The following is a 24,797-nucleotide window of genomic DNA, read 5'->3' as shown; positions in this document are numbered from 1 at the left end:
ATAAAAATTGAGTCGTAACTCCGTATTTAAATCTTCTGTTATCTTGATCAGCAAACCTATTAATGAATTGGGGCCTTGTGAGTTTTTGACAGGGTTTTGAGGTGTGAAGTTGACTGTCATCCATCTTATTTGCTGACAGATGGGATTTGATGAAATGTCTATATAGATTTTACCTTAGTCATCCTCTTCCTCTATTTTCAGTCTCAAATCAGAAGTCAATCAAAGATTTCAAAGTTGATTTTCACAATTTATTTTTTTCCATGATCATCCTTACTTTCATATTTTGTCTAATTAAATGTGATAATTTATTCATGACTTTGTTTATAGCTGTCTTAGCGGTTTATAGTATCGATCATAAAACATTAATGTTGACGTATAAAGGAGTAAAAAGAGAGACAAATCTCTTGTTTGAATCCTTAATTGACAAGATGAAATATTAATGGGCTTCAGCATTTCTGTATCATTTTTTTCCTTAATTTGTTTACCATTAATGAATGTATATAAATCTATGCTTGCAGAAATTCTTTGAATATTCTTGATTTATGATTAAATAAAACAGTGCATTGCAGTGCAAAGAAATAAAAAAAAATAGACAATAAGGACGAAATTGACGTGGAGTAATTGCAAAGGGAAGTAACTTATTATTGAAGAAGCATTAAAAATATACTTTTATCTTCAACAGCTGGCAAGAGAGAAGGAACTTCTTCAGGGCATGATGCAGCACCTTCATATGAAACAGCCCAAGGCAAAGCCAGAACTCCCATCCCCTCAGGTGACAATGAGCTCATATCCCCCTTACAGAGCATCAGAATCCACTTATGTATTTAGCAGCAATTCACAGCTACCTGTAAATGACAATTAAAGGAGTATATATGATAAGAACCAATTTTGGCCCCCTAGAAATCAACATTTTAGAATGACATTCAGATATGTTTTATTTATTTTTATTTTGTAGAAGAGATTATATAAGAAATATTTCCAATATATTTTTCACATTTTTATGACCTCACTAACTGTAAATTACATGAGAAATAATGCTATTTTTGCTTTCTAACAAGAAAGCCAAAAAATATGCCTTTTTCTTGATGTTTTTTCTAATGGAAAACATAGAGCGCAGTGTAGAACATACATAATTTTTCTGTCACATATTAGTATTGAATAGATACATCTTTGGTAAAAATATAAATCGTGTTCTAGGCTGCGCTCTATATTTCCTGAAAGAAAAACTGTTTGAAAATAAGCAGTTTTATACAAAATATGTTAAAATGGCGGGAAAACGTGCTTTTTATGCTGTCATATTTCTAAAATAACGACATTTTGATCAAAATGAAAATGACCAATGAAGGTCGCATATATAGCTGTACAAATTAAAGCTATATATAAAGTAAAATTAAGATATCCATTTTAAGGGGCCTATTGAGACACTTACCAAATATCGCTCTTTGGAATTCACATTAAATTTTCAAAACACTAAGTTTAATTTTTAGCAAATTATAAACCCATGATATTTAAACCAAATTATTGCATTATCACATTTATAAGAATTAGAAGAGTTAAGTATTTAGCAGTTATCTAATCTGAGATCCAAATGAAGATGATAAGGACCTAGCTGAGACTGGCATAAAAGGTGACCTGACCTGACAGAGGCTGGGTGGAGGCTGAAACTAGGTCAGGTCAGGTCAGCTGGTGGGCCAGGTATAAATACCTGTGTACAACGAAAATCTAAGTACCGATACGAAAGAAAACCAAGTCTGCATTCCATAATAACATTTTGTGGATATAAATGTTAAATTTTATGATGTGAAGATCTATCATACAGTCAAACTTCGTTATCTCAAACCTGATGGGACTGAGAAAAAGCTTCGAGATATCGGAGGATTCGAGATATCTAAGGTTAAGTACTTAAAGAATGTGTGGTTGGGACTTCCATATCACTTCCACATATCCATGGTATTCGAGATATTGGAGTTCCAGATAACGAAGTTCAACTGTATTTTGTATAAACTATGATCATAAGCACAAAACGGACAATAAAAGTTTAGAATGGGATTTTCAATATACATGTATAAGCATTACTGTGTGAATTAAATGAAATTAGAAGGGGATTTTTATGAATATATCATTATTTAGCTGTCAATATTAATAAAGTTCTAAACTGTACATGTAAGGATTCATTTTTTTTGTAAATATTTACTTTTTGAAATTATTACTGAGTTTTAAAGCCTTCTTACAAGCCAATCAAATATGAGTTTAATCATGTTGATCAAAGAGGTTATTAAAAATTCTTAATTGTGTGAATTAAATCAAAGATTTTTTCTAACATTTAGCTATAAATATCAATCATTGTTATTCCAAACAGTGAATTTCAATGTGCTAAATTATCACGCATATTCAAACTAGTTTTATGTTTATTAGCTATAAATAAAGATCTGATATTTAGAATATATAATGATACGAGAAGCAGTAAATACCAACTTGAAGCAATAAAAAACAAACTGGTATTTACAATAGTTAATTACAATAAATCTAAAAACATCATATTCTTATTTTGCAACAACTTAATGAGTAACAAGTCATGCTAATACTTGGCGTTATTTTTTGCAGAAGACGTTTCATCCCAAAGTTTCCACCCCTGTACCTATCTCCATGGCGACAGTCACACCTCCAGTAGCTGCCCCCAGCCCCCCACGGCCCGTGGCAGCTCTATCCTCCCCGATGAAGCAAGCTTCAGTCTCTTCTGTCTCAGCCCCTCCCACCCCCGTTCCCATGGTGACACACCCTATGTCCCTCTCCCTGGGGATCCCCCCCTCAATGGTGACGTCACTCTCCAAGCCTCCCACCCCACAGTCCCACTCCCAGCCATCGACCCCCACAGGCAGTGGACCAATGAGAAGACGTGTTTCAGACAAATGTAACCTCCCGATCTCAGCTGGGACATCAGAGGGTATATACAATTGTAGCTTTCACAATATTACAGAAATAGACATACTAGGAAATTATTGTAGCTTTTTATGGTATGAAGAGACCTATGACTTCATGCCTTCCATGAAAAGTTAAAATTCAGAGTTACAAAAATGTCCATAATAGGAAATCGTTGTAACTTTTTGTGGTATGAAGAGACCTATGACTTCATGTCTTCCTTGAAAAGTTAAAATTCAGAGTTACAGAAAAGTCCATAATAGAAAATTGTTGTAACTTTTTATGTTATGAAGGGACCTAAAGTCCTATACCGTATATCTGGGGGGTTTTTTCGTGTGTTGGAAATTTTGCGAAAAAGAGGTAGATTAGTATAGTTTTTATTTTGCGTAAATTATTTTTTACGACTGAAGAATTTTTTTTGTTTAAAGTGATGATGTTTTTATGTCACTTTATAGCTGAAATAATTTCTACGTGTTTTATATTTTGCGAATGAAAAATGATCGCAAAAAATGCGAAAAATAGATGTTCTCGATAAAAAAAACGGATATATGGTAACTTCATGTTTTCCATAAAAATCTGAAATTTAAAATGACTTTACATATATCATTATATCTTCATTAATGAAATTGAATCCCTCTTAACCACTTCTTTAAAAATATTTTATATACTGGGTATATATATTTTTTTCTATATTTTTTTCTAAAAAAATTTTTTTTATTCAACTATGGACATCTATAGGTTAATTCTTACCATTATAACTTTTTTCCCCATAAAAATCACTGTGTACATTAATTATTAATATAGTATGTATGTCATTTTTAGAAATCCAAAGAAATCGTGATTTCTACAAGAGCACAGATGTGCGCCCTCCATTCACCTACGCTTCATTAATTCGCCAGGTAAGTCTAAGATTCCAGAGCTTGTAATCCATTCATAAGACAATGAGTATTGTAATTGTAGTATGAGACGAACAAGTGCCAAATGATCACTCAATTTCTCGCATTATTGCAAAGTCATTTTTCAAACCCACTTAAAATATTTGTTGCTTAGTTTGAATTATAGAATAAACAAATGAACTAAAAGCTGGAATTTTGAGATAACATTTGAAAAAAAAATTGCAAGTGTGTTGTAAAAAAAAAAATTGAAATTAATATATTATTATCAATTTGCTTTTGAAATTTTAATGTTTTGGTACCAGCATTTTTTAGCTTGACCTTTGAGTTTGACCTACATTGTCCTAAGAATTTGACTTGTATTTAAGAATTTTGAACTAAATGACCATAACTGTCATTTGAGGGGATCAGTGTCTCACAGAAACATCTTTTTTTCAGGCAATTATTGAGTCTCCTCATAAGCAGCTGACATTGAATGAAATTTACCAGTGGTTCCAGAACACATTTGCATACTTTAGACGAAATGAAGCAACTTGGAAGGTAACAGAGGCTGATATTTAGCAGAGAAACTAAACAGTTTTTGAAAGAGAAACAAATCTATGCATTGATTTGACAGTACTGTATATTTCTCCTAAAGCAATTTTTTTTCTAATTTTGTATTTAAAAAAAAACTCAAAGCCCTTCAAAGAGAAGAATTAAACTTTCAATTTTTATGTTATATAAATAGCTGGGACCTGTGAAATTACTTCGCTATATGCGTTATTCGTCATATCCGTATAAGGAATTTGTTAGATTTGTATAGTTGGGAATCCAAGATAACTTCGCTTTTTCTGTGAACTCGCAATATCCGAACTAAACAAGTTTTACTGTATGATTATCTTTCAAATAAAGGATGACATGTCAATGATAATTTGAATCTTTAAGGGAACAGGTGCAGATATTTATTTTTAAAAAATTATGCCATTTCTTTTTTTACACATGAACTGAAAGGTACACTGATGTCAAATGGAAAGAAAACTCTTTCATATGACAGAGTTAACATTGATACACTTAAAAAAAGGGATGTATGATGAAATTATAAACAATCTGTTTACATATTCAATTCTATTTCCTGCTGTATTTATGCATAATAAATCGCTGATAAAATAAACCACTTCTGAATTAAAAATGATTAGGTTTTACAAATAGTACATAAAACTTGTGACAACATCTTATCATATTTCATGTCTGCAGAGATTAAAAATACACACACTGTGGATAAGAATAAAATATTTCCAGGGTTATATAATTGATGGGACTGCCTTCGGCTTATGCAATTTTTACTTTTTACATAATCATGCAAAGAAAAAAAAAAAATGAAAATTTAAATGATAAGATTTTCTTTATGTATAATTATGTTAAAATATCTATTTGATTCTTTTATAATTATGATTCAAAAGAAATGAATTTAAAAACTGTCTTAATATTGAAGCCTTCCCTTTTTTTGGCTGGAAATATCTTTGTTTATTGTTCCAATAATGAGTCTAATTAACTTTCTGTCGAATGATTTATGTTACCTGAATCTACTTGTCACATGACCTTTCATGTTTAATTGTCTAATTTTATGATAGACAGAGACATGCATTTGCTGATCCATTGATCAAGCAATTTGTCGAGTCTACAATTTATCAAGGCACTGTGTTTTTAATTCAGTTAGCGATAACTTTGATTTCTTATCTTGCACAAAAATTCATTAACTTTTCATTTGAGAAATTTAATGAAAATATATACACGAATAAAAGGCCAGTTTTCTTCTAGAAATATCTTTAGTTTTTTTGTGTGTTTTTTTTTTCCTTTTCTCAATTAAGTCACGTGAGAAAATTAAATTAGAATATTTTTTATGTTATGTTGTCATGCAGGGTAAGGTTTGATAGAAATGTTTATAAAAAGCACAGTCATGAATAATAGAATATGACAACCTCTAAAAATTTTGAAAAATCGTAATTTATTTATTGGATAAAATTTGTTTTCGCAGACACATGATATGTTACTTTGTGAAAAATAATCAGGTTTATCATAACTATGTTGAAATAACAACCTTAGACTGTTGGATCTTTTTACAAAATAACAATATACATGTATTTTATGAAAGCATATTAAAAAAAATAATAAAACAAAACAGAGTTGTAAATTTTTTGCCTGAATTGTAGGATTTTTTTTTCGTGGGAAAAAGGCAGTATTTTTTTTTTTTTCACTGATAGAATCAAAAGAAACCAGTGGCTCATGAATTGTTGAAAAAAATATATCTTTTCCTATATGTGAAATATTTGTTTTATAGAATGCAGTGAGGCACAATCTAAGTCTCCACAAATGCTTCATGAGGGTGGAGAATGTCAAGGGAGCCGTGTGGACAGTCGATGAAGTGGAGTTTTACAAAAGGAGGCCTCAGAAGCTGGGAGGGTAAGTGTTATATCAGTTTAAAATTTCATTTGTACGTACTTCATAGCAGCTAAGAATTGACAATGCTCTCTGGAAAATATAATAAGTGGAATATTAAAGGTTCAGGCTAAAAGTTAAAAAAAGTTTTGGAAATTCTTAATGTAATTTGTTGATTTTTTATTATTCTTTGTGTTTAGAAGATATATATGTTGCATTTGCCTTACAGAAATATGCCCATTAAAGATGTTAAAAGTCCCTCAATGAACACCGATCCAGTAATTTTTGGAGAGACATTTAATGCCAGCCTACGAGTAAGTTTATATTTTTGAGGAAATGAATCCTTTATATTCTATACCCCACCCCACCCCCTACACACACATAGAAAGAAAATTTTGGTAATTGAAATTTTTTTCTTTGTAGGCTGCAATTGAGCAGGCCACCATATTAAATCAACATTATAGTAATGGTTCTGTTTCCATGGACGGTGTGGAAGATTTGTCAATGAAGTCCAGCAGGAACGATAGCTCAGATAACCTCCGTAAACTGGACTCCCCTTCACGGTACGTCAACACAAACATCTAGATCCAAAGTCAAATATTATTTGCCCTTTTTCTTTTGACCAATGCATAGAATGAGTTATTATGTAGATTAGGCCATCTTCAAAAAAAAATTTGTGGGTTTTCTCTCGACCCACTGACTTAAAATGCCTCGACTCGAAATTTTTTTAAGCTCCAGAAAATAATTTTTTTTAAAGGCTTTTTTCATCCCATTGATAACTATTTTAATATCATATTTGCAAGTTTTTTTGTTTTTTTTTTAATTAAAAAAATTCCCCTCCAAAGCCACTGACCAAATATTTTTATCCTAAGTCTGGAGAGGGCAAGCAAATGATTTTTTTTTAAGATGGCCTTGCGAATTCCTGTTTATTTTTATTAGAAGGAACTTGAGAGGGAAAAAAATTCTTTTTTCCTTTATGTGTTGTGTGCATTTCTGAGTGTAAAGTTTAATACAAGTTGTTAAATTTTATGACATTATTTATTTGCTCTGTTATTTTTTCTCCCAAAATTAACCTTTCCTTAATAGATAAGATTTCCTTAATTTGAAAGGTTCTGATTATTTTTCCTCTGGAGGAAATGGTATTTTCAATAAACCATGATAAATGTTCATTTATTTACCATCAGGAAATTGGGCTTTAATTAATATAATAATGGATATACTTAATATAAGTAATAGTCAGTATTTATGTGTTCAATTGCTTCATTAAGATATTTAAAATTCTCGGCTTCTTAAATTACAATCATTTAAACGAGTTTGCTATTTCCGTCAGTATTCTAAACATATAAAGAGAAATCAGGAAAGTTTTATTAGACTGTTAGTAATGATATTCCTTTGCTTAAATTTAACTGAATTTTAATTTGAAGTAGGGGGCTGATTGATTTCAACATGCATGCTTAATTTTTGACAATTTTGGGAAACTAGACGACAAAAGTTTGATAAGGCTTTTTGAAACATTTACACCTGTTACCTGTTTCACAAACAAAAAAATATTATTTTCTGGGTCAATTACACTGTTTTATTAACCATAATCATTAAATTTGCATTCTAGATAGAAATATTGTTTCTTATTGGTCAGAAGAAGACAGATGATCTCTTTTATAAATCATTTAAAGTCATAAAAACAGATGTCAGGACATTTGGAGATAATTAGTTAATTTGATGCTGTTTACATAAATTGTGTGAAAGATACGCCCTTTGACCATTAATGACAAGTGATCTATCATTTTATCGAATTGAATCCTGAAATTTAATTTCAAATGAGAAAACATACATGCATTACTGATCCCGAAATAAAGTGTAGATAATTTGCCGTAACTGACAGGGCTGGGTCACTAGGTCAATATCAGACAGCTGACGGTGTCGAGCCTGGCTTTTACGATTCCCGTCAGTGCATCACAGTCTGTGTTGATGAGTTGTTTCCTGAAGTCAGTCATCTTGTTTTCTTTTTGTGACAATCCATCTATCGTGATGTAGCCATATGCATAAAACATGACCAGCAATCTAGGCTGCCGAGTTTTTGTTTGTTCCTTCAGAGGACAAGCGGACTTTAAATGCAGTTTGAACATCTTGTTTTACATAAACCGTACCAGGCTGCAGATACATGAATGATTCACCATAACTAACCCAGTGCCAAAATGCACTCGTCGTTTGTCTTTCCCCTGATTGCTCTTTTGTTCCTATTTATTTGTCTTTTTTTTTTAAATTCAGGAGGAAAAATTCATGCAGTAGACATTTAAGAAGAATTAATATTTAAACTGTTTGATAGGATTTATAAATCATTTTTATGTATTTGCATGAATTTATGAAAATAGATTTTGAAGGAAAAAAAATGCATATGAATTACTTGCACACCTGCTATTGAAAATTCTTCTTCTCAACTGCAATTGTTAAAAAAAAAACTTTCAATTGATAGGTTTTATGGAATATTGTGCATATTCTATTTCCTTGTATTTAAAAAAAATTTGATTGTATACAGTTCACACCAACTGTTAAAGTACCAAGGCATAGCACTTTAGCAGGCCAAGGTGATACATCAAGTTATGTCATTTTTGGATCTTATTTAATTAAAAAAAAAGAAGCCAAAAGAAATAAAAATGAAGCTAGCGCTATTTACTGCACGTCCCACGAAATTTATTTGTCGCTCAATACCATTGACACATTAAACCAGGAAACTCATTCATTATGCATACTTGTTAAAAAAGCACAATGATGAATTGGAAAAAAGGTATAAACATGCAAATAATGACATTTTAATGGACGCTATTGTTTGTTTACAACACACAAAAATAGCGTAGCTTGTGAAGAGTTGACAGTCATGGTTTTAAAGATGAGTAAGAGATTCAAAGTTCACCTTAACATGAAGATAAGACCTTGTTTGTGGTGACAGGGTTTAACTTCCCGTGGCCGATGGCCCTTCCTGTCGCAAGATACCACACCTCCAGAGGATACCACAATAAAAAGAAATAATACTCTAAATTTTAAAGTTCGTTTTTTACAAAAAAGAGAAAGATTTTATTAGGACAGAGATTTTTTTAAAGGATAGCTTAAATTAGGCATAGCTAAAGTGCTCATATTATCACCAAATGAATGCATTGTGAGAAAATTTAGAATTTTTACCACAAATGATAACAATTTTTTAATTAGGTTTTTTTTTAATTATAAAAAAAAAGATTTTTTACAAGAAAATTCATGCTAACTATGTTTCACGAAAACACACACAAACCAAAAAATTGCATTAAAAAATTTAATTTCTAGTTTGTTTAACCATCTGTAAAATGAAAATTTACGTACCTGAAACCAAAAAAGAAAGGAATTTTATGATTTCTTTTTTCTGAAATACTTGCAGTTGATGATATGGATTGATATTTAAGAGTATGCATTTATGAATATTTTCACATGTGTTAAAAAGCACATGATATTTTATAGTTTTGTTTTTTTTGGTTATTAATATTTATCTGATGTCAAAATTGGAATGGGAGTTTAAAAGTGCACACAACACATTTAGTATTTATATATTTATGGTCTGCCTGGTTTTAATGTAAGCACCTTTTTAGCATAAAAAAGACCAAAATTGATACAGAAGGAAATTTGTTTAGCTTTGACAATTAACATACCGGTATGTTCCATAAAAAAAATTATGTAACCTATTATGCTATATTGAAAAAAAATCTCTTGTATGTCATTTTAATTGTGAATTTATTTCCTTGGTTTTTCTCCTAAAGTATCTTAGTTAAAAGTCTACTGCCCATAAATAATAGTCAAATAATTTGATTCTTTTCTTAATTAATGAAGTAAATTATTTGAAATTCATTAAGTTGCAAATTTTCTATACATTGTCTTAACTTTTACAGAAATGGCTTCATGGACGTCAAAGAAGAAAGCTTGGAACAAGATGATGCATTCCTTGAGAATGGCCATTCATCAGTTGGCAGTCCCCTTTCTGTTGTTGTCCAGTCAGGCAACTCCTCCAAAAAAGCCCTAGATCTGTCCCCTAGAACCCAGTATGACAGTGAGGTTTCCTTGGACAACCAAGTGGGCAAGGATACAGGTTGTGAACAGGGTTTAGATCTGTCCCCAGTTTCAAGGTCTCCAAAGTCCAGATCACCCATTGGACGAATTTCACCCAATCAGGACACACATTCAGTGCAGACTTCACAGGAAGCTGTAATGACAAACATGTCTGAATCCCTTGGATCCTGAATGTGAAAGAGAATGGATGTATTTTAATGTTTTACACTTTTTTCTGATTACTGACTTTATTGTATTAAGGTTTAGTCAAACTGAACCTATTATTTATGATTTAATTTTTAGACCTGTCAGTGGACCCTTGAGTCACTGAGTCATTATTTTTGTGGCCAATCAAACAATGTCCATGTTTTACAATGTTCAGTTCTTATTACGATACATATTCAAGTGCTACTGTTGCCTGTTAGCTTTTTTTAGTGTTATATATTCAGTTTTTGTTGTGTTTTTGCTTCAGGTTTTAGAATACTTAAAAAACTTTGTAGTGTTTGGATTTTTTTCTTATAAGTTGATTTAAAATAAGAACCAGATTTTCCTATTAAATATTTTAAGATATCTGTATTTTGAATTTTAATCCATCTTTGAATACAGAAATGTACCAAATAAATAGATGTTCTGCTATGGTAAATTTTGCTTACTTTTTTGCAGTGTACATATATATATTTTTGTATCTGTTAAATGTAGTTGTGTGCAATAGAAGTCGCCCTCTTCTGCAATAATTAATGTTTTTACCCAGAGGAGCAACTTGAATAGTTTTTCATGGATCGAAAATTTCTATTCACTTATTTCTGTATTAAACAGCTTTTATGAGGGAAAATTAAATGAAGCTAAATTCAAAGTTTTTTTAATTAATTTTTTTTGTACTCTTTCATAATTTAAAAAAAAGTACACTTATTTTAGAACATTTAATTTTTTTTAATAGTACTAGAAAGATTTATCATATTATTATGGAGGGATATTTAGATTTATTTTATTGTATAGAAAATGAATTGATATGTAATACCAAAGAATAGGAAACCTGTGTTACAATGATAATTCACCTCTCCATTAATTGTATTCAGGAAATGAACTAAAACAGATGTGTAAATTTCTTTGATATGTATTCAAATGATAAGCATCGATTCTGCTCTAAACTTAAACATTCTGACTCCTTCTTTCAACATTACACATATTTATAATAAATATAGAGTGTGATCAAGGGCATAATATTGTCAGTACACAACTGTTGCCAAACAGTATATTGATTTCTAGGTATGTTAAGATATGTATTTATATTTAAATTTACCCTATAAATAGAAATGGCATTCTTTGTGATTGACAAATCAGTGAAATTCCTGTTGTTGTCAAATGAACCAGTATTTTTTGTACATACAACTTGTGTTCATTGTTGATCATAGTCGAAGTCTTCATAGGCACATCAATGTTTTTGACTGCTTTTGAAGTTTATCTTCAAAGACATATTAAAAAATATTTTCTTTAAAAAAATCATTGATTTTTATTTGGTTCAAATAAATAACATTTCAAATAAAAAGAGTCAAGTTACCAATCACAGAAAAAAAACAAAAAACATTGGTATAAATGAAAAAAGATCTCACGTCTGTTTCAAACATTTTTCATCCTCTTTTTCTTTGTATATCGATCTAGATATTTGGTGTATAGATGTTGTCATCGGCTTGGATTGATCTTCTCTTATTGGGGCCAGAAACCCAGAATCATTCAAAGTTTTTAACTCCCATATATTTCACTGTCCATTTTTTTTTAGTAAGACCAAATAAAATGTTGTAATCAGGGAACTGCTTGTATTTGATCGAATGCCTAAGTATGATGTATATAGATATCCATTGCTTTAGTGGAACATTTATAGTTAAATCAAAATTCTGTCTTAGCTATTATTTTCATCACCTAAAAAAGAAGAGGGCAGTAGAATACAAATTTAGATCCTAATTAGAATTTTTTCTGACTTTGAGGAGAGTTAGTAGATTCTGGCTTTTCTTTGTTGTTAAATCTTGTTAACTGTTGCTGCTGATACTGTTTATTTTATAATGCACTGTTCTAAATCCAGCGCTATCATTCAGTTTGAGTTTTTCTTTTTTCTCCATTGTTTGCCTTCCTGGATTCATTGTGACTATTGATGTTGTATTTTTAAGGAAGGAGACCCATTGCTTCTGTTCATCACCTGTTGCTCATTCAATAAGACAAAAAATCAGGGTTGTCAACAATGTTTTTCATTCACACCATTGAGTAAATGTAATTTTTTTTTAACTTAAAGGTTCATTTACCCTCTGATAGGAGTAATAACTCTCATTTTGGGAAGAAAAAAATTACCTTTTTGTTTTATGAAATTCTTGACTTGAAAAGCCACATTTATAGATATTTTGTCCTAAAAAGTATACTGAAAGTGCATGTTTATTATTATAAATAGTTTTTTCTATTGGGAAAATTATCAGTTTAAAGAAAAAAATTATCTTTGTAAACAGAGGGTTGATGATACCTAATTCTTGTGCATGTTTGATCTTTAAAGAGATATTTGAAGTCACAACTTGAAAGATTAAAATTTCATTTGACTAATATTACCTCATTCTTTCATCTTTTTTTCATTATGTCTAGTCATTTCCCCTTTGTTATTTATTGCAGCCTATTTTCTTTCTTTTAGTGAAAAGTGCATTGAGATCTTTGCTTTTTTTACCATCACTATGTTTTCATCTCAGGAAATGAAAATTAAAGAAGAAATCATTTTCAATCAATTCTTTTCATTATGACGTCACTGTGTGACAGGACCAATCACATTGGTTGTTACAAATAGGTTTGTTAAGACCGGTGTATCTCATCACACACTTGTTATATGTATGCTCTGCATCCCTCTCATGTCAGTCAGAAATAAAATTTACAGTATGCTGGAATGTGTCTTGTTATGTTTTAATTATTACAAGAACAACCAGAAGTCTCTGTCGAGACTGAAGCTCTACTGGTTTGTACTTATAGCAAAGGAAGAGAAAAGTACATAAGTTGGGAATTGAAACTTTACAACAGCAATAAATAGAATAATGATCCTTGATTAAGTCTCTTTATGTTCTTAGTGTGGTCTACTTGCATGCCAAATTATATTATAATCAGACTAAAACTGTATTTGGAGTAGCATTTTAAGAGTATTTTACATAAATTTCTATTTTTAGTAACCAAGGCAATAATGTTCATCGATAAAAAACGATGTACAGAATTGCATATTTATCTTAGTGTACGTAGTCTACTTGTGTGACATGTTATATTGAAATCAGACTAAAACTGTAGGAGGAGTAGCATTTCGAAAGAATTCCACAGAAATTTCTATTTTCAGTAACCACGGAAACACCGTTCATTGAAATCAGAAACCCATACACAGAATTTTGTATCTTAGTGTTGTCTACTTGTGTGCCAAGCTATATTGAAATCACACCAAAACTGTAGGAAAAGTATTTTGAAAGAATTCCACAGAAATTTCTATTTTTAGTAACCACGGCAACACCGTTCATCAAAATCGAAAACTGATATAAAGAATTATGTATCTTAGTGTAGTTTACTTGTGTGCCAAATTATAGTGAAATCAGACCAAAACTGTAGGAGGAGTAGCATTTTGAAAGAATTTCACAGAAATTTCTATTTTTAGTAACCACGGAAACACCGTTCATCGAAATCAAAAACCGATACACAGAATTATGTATCTTAATGTAGTCTACTTGTGTGCCAAGTTATATTGAAATAAAACCAAAACTGTAGGAGGAGTAGCATTTTGAAAAATTGTTTACAGACAGACAGACAGCTAGATATACTATCACATAAGCTCTTCTGGTCTCTGACCAGTAGAGCTAAAAATTATCAGGAGATAAAAATCATTTTGATCCAGAGAAGGAGAGAGAAATTATGATGGTGAATCAATATTACAAAAAAAATACCGGTACATACCTGGAAGTTGAACATCTCTTGTAAAAAGTATACATCATATTAGTGTTACTGTCTATAATATCAACTCTGATATCTTTTATCTCTTACTCACAAGAATATAAAGTATCGACAGAAGAATGGACATAAACATTGTTAATTAACAAAACGTCGATATGTCTAAATGAGGAGTTGAATGCCACCACAAGTGTTTTCTTCTTTTCATATTTAAGATTTTGGACAAATTTTGCTTCATATAAATACAAAAATAGGTCTGCTAATAACGATATGATACTAATGACAAGTAAATTTACGAGTTGAAAGGGCAGCTGTCAATAAGCTTAGACTTCATTTATCGTGGGGAATGGTTGTGCATAAAGTTGTAAAGTCGCACGTTTTTAAGATATTGATTTTGGTAAAGTCTTGTGATTTCAAATTTTCCAAAAGTTCGTTGGAATTTTAAGCATCCGCATCTGATTTACACCACTTCTTGAATATATTTTTGCACAGTACTCTTGAAGTAAAGAAAGAGGTTTGGTTGAACAGTTAGTGGAACACACTATGCATCTTTCTTTGTAAGGATTTTAATGAAGTTTCGGAATCCAATATACATAGAATAATTCAAATTCATTTTGGTTTTTAGGACATTTTTTCTTCAATAATTCAAAAGTGAAAAAGTATGAGATCAGTATGTACTGGTCTCAACTGACAAAGCAAGTGACAACATTGTCTTTGCTTTAAGGCTATTTTTTTTTTATTTTAGAGGAACTGGGGTTTATTTCTGCAAAGGATAATTCCACTTATACCAAAAGCTTCCTTTCCAAGGAAGAAATTTTTCAAAATCATATGTCAGTTGTTTTTAATATTTTCAATTTTACCTAAAATCACAATAATTTAAAAACCATACCTTTACTGGAGTTTCTAAACTTCACAAAATCCTTATTAAGAAATGTAGCGGGTTCCAATAAATGTTCTATCCTCTTACCCTTTTCTTTACTTCTCACTACGTAGAATATTAAGGACATACGCACGTACCTTACCTACTGATAATTTTTCAAGATATTCCTAAATTAAGATTATGGAGTCAACAAATGTTCAGCATGCATTACCAGGGTTTTTTTTGAAAGATATCAATTTATGAAAATTATTGGATGATTCAAAGAAAAATACATAAAAAATACTAAATATATTTTCTTGATGTTTCTTTTATGAAAAATGTCTTAGAAGAAGGGTACAACACCATATATAAACTTTAAAATATAGCACACAGTTCCTTCAAGAATTGGAACTCTTCAATTCCATGGAAAAAGACAAAAAATTTCAAGCTACGTTGTGTATGTCTTTACAATAGTGAGGGAGAAACTTCAGGAGTACTAAATATATACAACACTGTGAAATGTAGAGTAAATCAGACGTCAATGCTAAAAAATTCCAAGGAACCTTTAGAAAATTTGAAATCACCAAATTTTACCAAAATCAATAACATCAAAAGCTACGACTTCTAAATGCTTTAAAACGCCAACCCCCAAGATTAATCAACGTTAAGGATTTTTGATGTCTTAAAGTGTGTTAGTCATCTCCTTTTCCAACGAAAAAATGAAACGCATTTATTTACTTACACTGTCATTGGTCATTTGCACATACTTTGTCAAAAACATTCTGACTGTACATTTAAACAAATTCGGCATCCAGACTCCCAGTTGATTCGATACGCAAGAGCTGTACGAATGCAAAATTCCTGAAACGACGCAAGCTCTTCACAAACAAGCGTTTCTCGTCATCATTTTGCAAGTTCTATGGACGATTTGATAACTTTGTCTGCATTCGTACAATCTGGGACTGAGTCAAATGCAGATTGAGTTTTTTTTTATCCTTATTGTAAGGCCATTATTTACAGACTAACAAACTGAATTTCTAAGAATTTTTCTGTTTTCATGAATATGACAAGAAGCACAAGGCTGGTCTGACCGATCGGCAATGGATAGGTACCTATACCTCCGCTGATGTATTTAGAATTTAAGCTCGTGTTTGCCCTGCTCCCAATTTGTATTGTTTCAACTGACTTTAAGCTAGATTAGTGTTTGTTTTCTTCATATTTCTTTCTCTTTTTTTTTCTCCGATAGGCATCTCAAAGTGAACTTTTTAAGCGGCATTAAACCAGTTTAGGTAAAAATTGCTTGCATCGCAACTTTTGTTCACAAAATACCCTAGATATTACTAGTTAATTCAAAATGTATTGTTAAAAAATACCTGAAGTATTTAAATCATAAGGTAATTACTTTTATTCAAAATGCATTCAATTAATATTACCCTTAGGTTTTCAAGATACATTTGTTTTATGCATCCGAATTGTGCAAGAATCTTACCTGTCAAAATTAAAGACAAAAACTTTCATTATGTTTGCTTAACCGGTTAATACAATTTTTTATTTCTCTATCTCCCTCTCTCTTTAGAATATTTAAAATATTTCTACGTGTATGGTGTTGATTGTAGTAGACTAATGTTTAGAATTTATCATAATTAAAGACGAATCATCTCCATCAGGAATACATGTATGTCCATACACGTGTTTAAATTAAGCTCAGGTGCAGGTGAGCATTTTGACCTGCACGCTTATTGATTTTTGTTTCTTTTAAAATTTTTAATCAAAAAATATATTTTCCTAATAAAATCTACGAGGATTTCTAATGGGTTGTTTTTCTTCACTGCAAGGTATGCAGATTTTACTAGTGATATCACTTTTGTCTTTTTTACTACGTTGAATAAAAACATGTCATTTCTTTATTTCAACGTCGAAAATGATTACCGATCATTATTCTATGAAAGTTATTATTCCTCATAACGAAAGACTTCCTATTAGTTAATACTTAGGCCTACAAAGTAGACAACTGACGTAGAGGAAACAAATAACATTTGAAATATTTTTTTTATTCAACCCTTTTAATGTCCTCAATTTGAATCAGTATGATTCCTTTACAATAAATACTTTCCGCTCAATCCCAAGGCCAAACTTCGGTTTGGTCACAATAAAAAACAAGAAAGACCTTCTTACTGGACAGAGTTGGCGGGAGAGTGGAGAAGTCATAAGTGTTCAGATGAGCATCGCCGACATCTGAACTATACATGAGAGGTCCGCTGTTCGTGACACCCAGAGTCCCGGTGCATTTTTTATAACGTGCTGGATTCGATCCTGCTACAAGACAGCGAGGTTTGCAACTTCGTCCACATGGATCGTGGGCCGAGATGTAAACTTTTGAGAGAGTTTTGCCGACTGGCTTTCTCACGCCCACCTCCGTCAATGAAGAGGACAAGGGCTGTCGCTCGTCAACAAGTGCGTAGTCGGTGTAAAATCCGTTGTAGTTGATACCAGAAGCTTTAACATATATTTTGGTGGCACCTGAACCAATATGTATGCATTTTGGATTTCTTGCAGGGTTTCCTACTTTATGAGTAATATATTTAGCGTCATGATATTCGTTAAATACATCTTTATTCATAACAGGCTTCCCGTGTTTTATTGGATGGGCATCATATTGAACCTCGACTGGTCTTCTGTAGTACACAATGATGGGAATGTACGCCCACTGGGAAGTATCCTCCACACCATCTATGGTAAATGTATTCTGAAATGAGTGGTATATAGGAGACGTTTTTTCATCAGAATACTTGTATTTCACTGCAGTTGCTGAGTTTTTGCGACTGTGATACCTTCGAAGATACCTTCGTATATTGTTATGCTGACTGGTAATATATTTATAGGGATACTGAAAATGTTTGTGAATATGACTAACACTTCTTTTCTTCCTCCAGCCAAACCAACTGTTCCAACCCATCAAAAAATCCTCATCCTGCTTTGGGGGTTCTGTTGGGATCGGAAAAGCGGCCGCCGCTTTTAGTATTCTGGGCCTGGGTTTTGGTTTCTTTGAAACCTCGTATTCGTGTGCAGTCATAGTCATACACTGCTCTTCCCTACAGACCATAACATCTGAAGCACAGTCAGCATTAGTCTTACAGTTTCTCTTTGGATACTGGTATTGCACTAACTGGGACCATTTCAAAGCATACCCAACTTTGTTTTTCAAGTAAATTTTCTTTCCATTTTTTATTTTTAGATAGAATGGTTTCATTGGCTTATCTGGGGCATGGCCACCCGTAACTTCGGGGTAGGACGTTGGATCCACACCACGTTTTACCTGGTTATCCCTGAATTTTTCCCACAATGCATCTACATAACAGTGGTGCATATAGAAAAGAGGCTCTGAAGGAGAATAGTCCAGATTATCCATGGAACCTCCAATCCAAGCATGTACTTGACCGTGCATGGCTTCCAGATTTACATCAAACTCGGCGTCAGGTTGGGTTATTTCTGATATGTAAGTCTTCATCATGATTTTGTCTAGTTTTTCTCTCTCAAATAGCTGACCACTGTTTCCAATGTTTCTTATAAGAACACCTGCGGTGTCATGCTTCCAGTTCTTGAAAGGACCGTCCACCACTGTCCCTGTGCCTGAGCCCATAAAATCTTCCGTAAAAATAACACTGGCGGTGGGCGTGTCCAGAATGCTCTCATACGTTGAATCCCAAAATGGAAGAGACACGTCGGGATCATAAGATCTCAGTTTTTCTTCGAATCTGAAAAAAGAATGTTTGCATTACACATCTTCTCAACTTTACTGACAGCGTTTTATCATTCTACAATATACCAGTAATTTTCTTCATAAAATATTCTTAATCTCATTTCATCTAGAACATTTTTGAGAAAGTTTAAAACTAAATTACCCTAGCTTAATTTTTGCAAACCATATTTAACTTTTTTTATATATAAAATAAAACAATCGAGCACTTACCATAGGAGCTAAATTTAACATGAATACGTACAGATACAGCATAATTCGATGAAAACCCAGAAAGGCTGGACCATAGTGAGCGTTCGGGGCAACTTTGTTAGGATGAAGGTTACAAAACCAATCATAAACGTTTGGCTGCCTTTTCTGTAATGTAAAGCTTTAAATAAACTTAGAAAAACATTTTTTGAAAAGAAGATTAATCTTTCCAAGTAAAAGAAGTACATGTATTCACAAAATAGTGTCCTTACAGGGTCACTCGTGTCAGCCTTCATAGCTTGCAGAGCTTTGTGAAATTTTGTCCTCTGCTTTTTCGTCAGCTGTCTGTATTCCTTTCGTACGATTGGTTCCTTTCGTTTGACCCTTATAAAATGTTTTTTAATACTAGAGTACTTGTAATGCACTCTGTGGCTATCGTTTTCTTCTACATCTAGTTCCTTGAAAAGCACGGCAAATTCACGCAAAGTATTCGTATTAACCACGTGATCAAGATCTGGATGCCATCTTTCTTCGGGTGTTTTGAAGATATATTCTTTTGTACACAAGTAATGTATGGCCTCTGCAGTGTCTCTTTTTACGTTGCCCTTAACATGGCTTGTCTGTTTTAAGCAGTGCTGTAGTAATTTGGGGATACTCTCCTCATACACGAGACAGGTGCAGTTTGATAGCACACAGAGGATAAATGCTATCTGGTGAATCCATATCCCCACTGTCATCATTAAGAGTGTTTTTCATTTATCTACTAAGCATAAGATTTATTTAATTTAAAATCATCGAAGTGATTCTCTACTTATAATAAATATTGAAGGTTTTAACATTGGAAATTTATTTTTTTCAAATTACTTTACATTAGAGGGAATACTTGCCTTCAAATGTGTATCCAAGACAGTCCTCTAAAGACTGTGAATAGTATGGAGATACCAACCAAGGAGTAGTCGTGCAAAAAATTGTTTTAAGGGAATAATACTCGCATGATTTCACTGAACATAATTTGCTGTGGTCCATTTCATAGGACATGAAAAAGTATATTGCATTTAGATTAACATAGCGTTTATTTTGCATTGATTGGCAATAATATGTTTAGTTAGTAGTACATTTTTTTTTATAAATACATGTATACATTAATGTACAGCAAAGGTGAACAAACATCGAGGAAAATATATCCTATAAAGACTCGTAAATTTACTTACCTTGTCATTGGTCATTTGCAAAATTACTAAAGTAATTTGTTAAAAACTTTTGAATGTACAAATAATTCTGAAGTTGATATCAAAAGGATGCTTGAGTTTCTGATTGACAATATCTATTTGGTGTTTTGACACTGGGTTTCAACAATCTATTGGAAATCCCATGGGTACCAATTGCACCCTGTTATAAGCAGACCTATACCGACATTTAGATATGTATCGACGGCGTATTGTCAACAATTAATAATGGTTATTTCCATTCTTATGTCGACACGATATATCCTGATGAACTTGAGATAAAAAATATCACAGAGACTGACACATCTGTTTCATATTTGGATATTTTCTTTGAAATATACATTAATGGTAATCTAACAACCAAAGCAAGCGTTATGAAAAACGTGATGACTTTATCTTCTCAAATGTCAACTTCTCCTATACATATATAGCAATATACCGCCATCACCTGCATACTGGGTTCTATCTCTCAATTACCAGTAATTCGATACACAAGAGCGTGCTCTACGTACGTACAATTTCTAAAACGAATTAAATTAAAGACAAACAAGATGACGGAACAAGAGTACTAGTAAATGCAGTCTCGTTTAAAATCAAGTTTTATGGTGGATGCAATGACCTTGATAGCAAATACAATGTATCATTGAATCAAATGCATGACTGATATTTTTCATAATAATTGTTAGGCCATTATTTATACACTGAATTGACGACGGATATTTTTTCCGTTATTTCCCGATCATGACAAGGAACACACGGCGGGTGTGACCGGTTGGCAGGAGTTGCTCACTCCTCCATGGCACCTGATCCTACCTCTGATGTTTTCGAGGTCCGTTGTTGTTCCGCTTCCATTTTGTATTGTTTTATGGTCTTTTGAGCTTGAATATTGTTCGTTTTCTCAATATATTGCACTTAATGGACAAAAATAGATATGAATGCTCCATTTACCCCCCCCCCCCAAAAAAAATTATAATAGACACTCGATCTGATATCCGAGAAGTATGTTGAAAGATTCACAAATCTGAAAACTCCCTTATTGTTCACGCATTCGAGAACCTCGATCGTCTGTCTGCCAGCTTGTCCGTCTATCAGTCTGTCCGTCCTTCTCAAAATCTTTATCCCTGGTCATAACTCCTGGATGAAAAGAGAGTACATCTCAGATGTACATTCACTTCGAATATAAAATGGTTTTTGACCCCGAAATCTTGACCTTGAAGTTTGATCCACTTTTCAAAAAAAAAAAAATAATAATAATTACTTTAATTAAAATGAGAAAAGATTAGGGTCTTCATAATTTATAGAGCACATGTACATAACCTGCTAAAAGGCATTTCTAAATAAACTATGATTTTAACCCTGTAACCTTGACTTGAAATTTGACTTAAAATTCAAAAAAGTTATCTTTCCTCATAACTTAATTTTGATTTAAAAAGAGATAGGGCTGTCATATTACTTGTAACTTTTCAAGATGTTTTCGAGCATGCTATGATTTTGATCCCTTGACTTTGATCTTCATGTTTGACCTAATTTTCAAAAGAGAATTTGGAGATTATGTTTGAAAGACATGTTGTTGGCTTTCATTATATGACACAATGTTTTACAGATAATGGAATTCCATCCACTTATACCGAAAGCGGGGGACTACAATTCTTTAAATGTGTTTTTTTTTTCAGCAATAAGTTTAACCAGGTGAAAAGAAGAACATTTTAATGCTTTAAAAACTTAGCTTGTCGATTACTGAGAAAAATTTAATTAAAAATATTTCTCATGCTTCGTATGTTTCAAAACAGTCATTTTGAGAAAAGAACACTTATAACAATACCGGTATGCAAGCTCCTTTGCCCCTCATACATAGAACAGCTTTGATATATCATGGGGGAAAACTGCCTCTGGGGGAAATTGCATTCTATAGCCAGTACACAGAGTAGAATTTCCCCCTGGAAAATTAAATCTGGTGTGGGATTTTCGTAGGAGAAATCCTGCTCTAGAATCATTTTTCAGTGGGATAAATCCTATTCCAGAGCTAGTTTTCCAGGGGGGGGATCTACTCTAGAGCCACAGGCACTTGTTTCGGAAATAAATTTTTAGTCCATAGTATAATAATAACACTGTTATTATTACTAGTATAATACGGGTTAAAAACTTATTTCCCGAACAAGTGCCTGTGTCTAGAGCCTGTTTTCAGTGTAGAAAGAGGGGAAAGCCTACTGAGTACTCTTCAAGACCAGTACTCCATCAGCACTTGCAACAATGTTCAAGCAGTGAATGAATTCGCGGCAACAACTTCTGCGATCAGAGACCTCGGCTTATATGGTCTCACACGAAAGATTGATATCTGCGTCCCGCAGTGAATTTCAATAGTGGCAGTCGAACCGCAACGTTGGGATAATCTGCAACTTTATGTCAAACGTTTCATCTCCACTGCGCCACGTGGACAATGACAGTCAATTATCTTTCTACATTTAAAGTTCAAGAATTGATCTTTTCGCACATTAATTTGTCACGAATTCGTAATAATCTCCAATGTTTTTTTAGAATAAGTGTGAATGTAGGCCACAGCTGGGATCCAAATGTGTAAATATAAGTCTGCACGTTTTTCCTTATATAGATAATGAAGATCAAAAGCTTGTCCGTGAAAAATAAATAAATGTACCTGGTGTCCTGATTCTAACAGATATGTACATGTATAAGTATAAACTTTTGAAGAAATTCATTAATAAAAACTTCATCAAGCCATTAATTTGCAAAACGGTTTTAACACTACGTTTTAAAAAATAAAATGTTACGATGAATTGTTTTTTTTTTCTTCTTCTTTCCCTTAGCAAATAATTCACGATATTAACTAACTATCCATATTTCTTAAATAGAGCTTCAATCTGAGCATTGAAACGAGGGTTTCTAAGCATATACATGTACACGTCGCTTAGAACAAAATGTTTTATTATTGAAGCATTTTGTAAGGTTAATTGTGTAGAAATAAACATTGAATGAGCGTAAAGTATTTAAGCCGATTTTGCCGTGTTTAGAAAACATTGAATGGTGCTACTATTGAGAGAAAGCTACATGTTTGCTACATGGGTTTTTTTTCTGTGATAGTTGATCATAACGAAAGTAAATCATTTTTATTAATTGAGTGAACATAGCGTAAACAGAGTAAAAGCGAGAACCAATGGGAACATCAGAGATGGGATCAGGTGCCTCGAAGGGGTAAATATCCCTTGTTGACCGATTACAGCCACCATTAGCCGTATGTGCTGATGACATAGATGAAGAACCCCGTTGACTTTAGGATAAAATAAAATCCGGAGATAATGGACAGTACTGAAACTCAGTTTAAACAATACAGATTTGGAGCATAGCAAACATGGACCTCTTATATATTAGAGGTGCACGGGTCAGATGCCATGAAGGCATAAGCATCCCATGCCGAAGAGACACGACCGCCTTGTGCTCATTACCCAAAACGGGAAAATTAGTAGATAATTCAAGATGTAAATACTAGTAATGGCCTATGAATTAGTATGGAAATCGACAAACCTGTATTATACACAATAACTCTGCACATGCCCCTGCGTTAAAAATAGTGATATTTAATATAATAAAAATACTAATTAAACAAAGGAGATGGGACACTTTGAGAGGGGTGAGGGAGGCCCTAGGGAGTTTTTGGTATATAAAATCATGTCATTGCAAAAGCTCAAAATCTTCTTGAAATATCGCCCGGAAACAAGAGTGTTACACACAGACGGAATGTTAAAAATTTACGACCTTGAATTTTGACTGTTTGACCTCAAAATCGATATTGGTCTTTCTTAGGCCACAGGGAGTTGTTATGTAAAATTTCATTGCAACAGCTCAAAGGATTCTCGAGATATCGCGCGGAAACGAAAGCGTTAAAGACAGACAGAAATACGGACGGTCAGACAGACTCAAATTAATACATGTATCCCCCACTTTCAGTGAAATCAGGGGACAAAATCATGAATTCAGAGCAAGGTCTTTCGTGCCGAATCATTTAGGAACATTATTACTACATAACAAAAAGTTGATAGATAAGGAAAGTTTACGATGGAAAGAAGGAGATATTTCTTTGGGCGTATTTTTAGTTGATAGTTGAATTTATGTACAGTACCAGAGGAATCGTCATATTTATACGATTCATTATGCCTTTGATTTCAGAAAAGAGTTTTAAAATTTTCCGTTTATAAAATCTCTACTCTGGCTGCACCATATACCCACCTCAGTTAGCTACTACATAATTACATATTAGCTATTATTACATATTAGCTATTTCCATGAGCACAATAATAAATTTCTTATTTATTTCAGCATTAACTCCGAGGGTCATGAAATGAAATACATTAACTTAACACTTCTGAGGAAGCTTTCAATCACACAAGTTTAAGCTTTTCTTGCCCAGTGATCAAGCGGGTTACAGTTATTAAGTTACCAAGTCTCATATTTCTTTACTCATGAAATATTAACAGCATTGGCAGAGAAAATTCATGGGTACTGTGCAACAA

The 24,797-nt window shown here is 32.5% G+C and overlaps 2 protein-coding genes across 4 annotated transcripts in view; one reads left to right on the top strand and one right to left on the bottom strand.

Moving 5' to 3' along the window:
• The window catches only part of LOC134243740 (forkhead box protein P1-like), a 60,392-nt gene extending 47,182 nt beyond the window's left edge, over positions 1-13,210 (top strand). For all 3 annotated transcript variants that reach the window (XM_062725981.1, XM_062725980.1, XM_062725982.1), the window contains 8 exons: positions 683-772; positions 2,605-2,944; positions 3,742-3,818; positions 4,251-4,352; positions 6,130-6,251; positions 6,457-6,541; positions 6,651-6,790; positions 10,139-13,210. In XM_062725981.1, the coding sequence (XP_062581965.1) occupies positions 683-772; positions 2,605-2,944; positions 3,742-3,818; positions 4,251-4,352; positions 6,130-6,251; positions 6,457-6,541; positions 6,651-6,790; positions 10,139-10,487 (1,305 nt within the window). In that variant the 3' untranslated portion in view covers positions 10,488-13,210. The remainder of the gene's footprint in view (positions 1-682; positions 773-2,604; positions 2,945-3,741; positions 3,819-4,250; positions 4,353-6,129; positions 6,252-6,456; positions 6,542-6,650; positions 6,791-10,138) is intronic.
• Positions 13,211-17,168: 3,958 nt separating this feature from the next.
• On the bottom strand, positions 17,169-19,795 carry LOC134243709 (uncharacterized). The gene is made up of 3 exons (XM_062725941.1): positions 19,321-19,795; positions 19,104-19,216; positions 17,169-18,857 (listed from the first exon to the last, which is right to left on the bottom strand). The coding sequence occupies exons 1-3, from the start codon at positions 19,786-19,788 to the stop codon at positions 17,219-17,221; spliced, it is 2,220 nt and encodes a 739-aa protein (XP_062581925.1). The 5' UTR covers positions 19,789-19,795; the 3' UTR covers positions 17,169-17,218.
• Positions 19,796-24,797: the final 5,002 nt, after the last annotated feature.

This window comes from Saccostrea cucullata, unplaced genomic scaffold (assembly GCF_032062105.1).
Source record: "Saccostrea cucullata isolate Sc308-1 unplaced genomic scaffold, CSIRO_AGI_Scuc_v1 ctg898, whole genome shotgun sequence".
Taxonomy (NCBI): domain Eukaryota; kingdom Metazoa; phylum Mollusca; class Bivalvia; order Ostreida; family Ostreidae; genus Saccostrea; species Saccostrea cuccullata.
The sequence above is the reverse complement of the archived record's forward strand: the minus strand, read 5'-3'. Positions and strand labels throughout refer to the sequence as shown.

What these genes read in the sequence shown, in the direction of transcription:
- LOC134243709 (XM_062725941.1), bottom strand. Translation starts at nt 19,788, where the DNA reads ATGATGACAGTGGGGATATGGATTCACCAGATAGCATTTATCCTCTGT. An exon ending in AGGCTGACACGAGTGACCCT is followed by an intron (nt 19,217 to 19,320) that starts GTAAGGACACTA and finishes TTTACATTACAG; the next exon opens with AAAAGGCAGCCAAACGTTTA. An exon ending in CATCGAATTATGCTGTATCT is followed by an intron (nt 18,858 to 19,103) that starts GTACGTATTCAT and finishes TTCTTTTTTCAG; the next exon opens with ATTCGAAGAAAAACTGAGAT.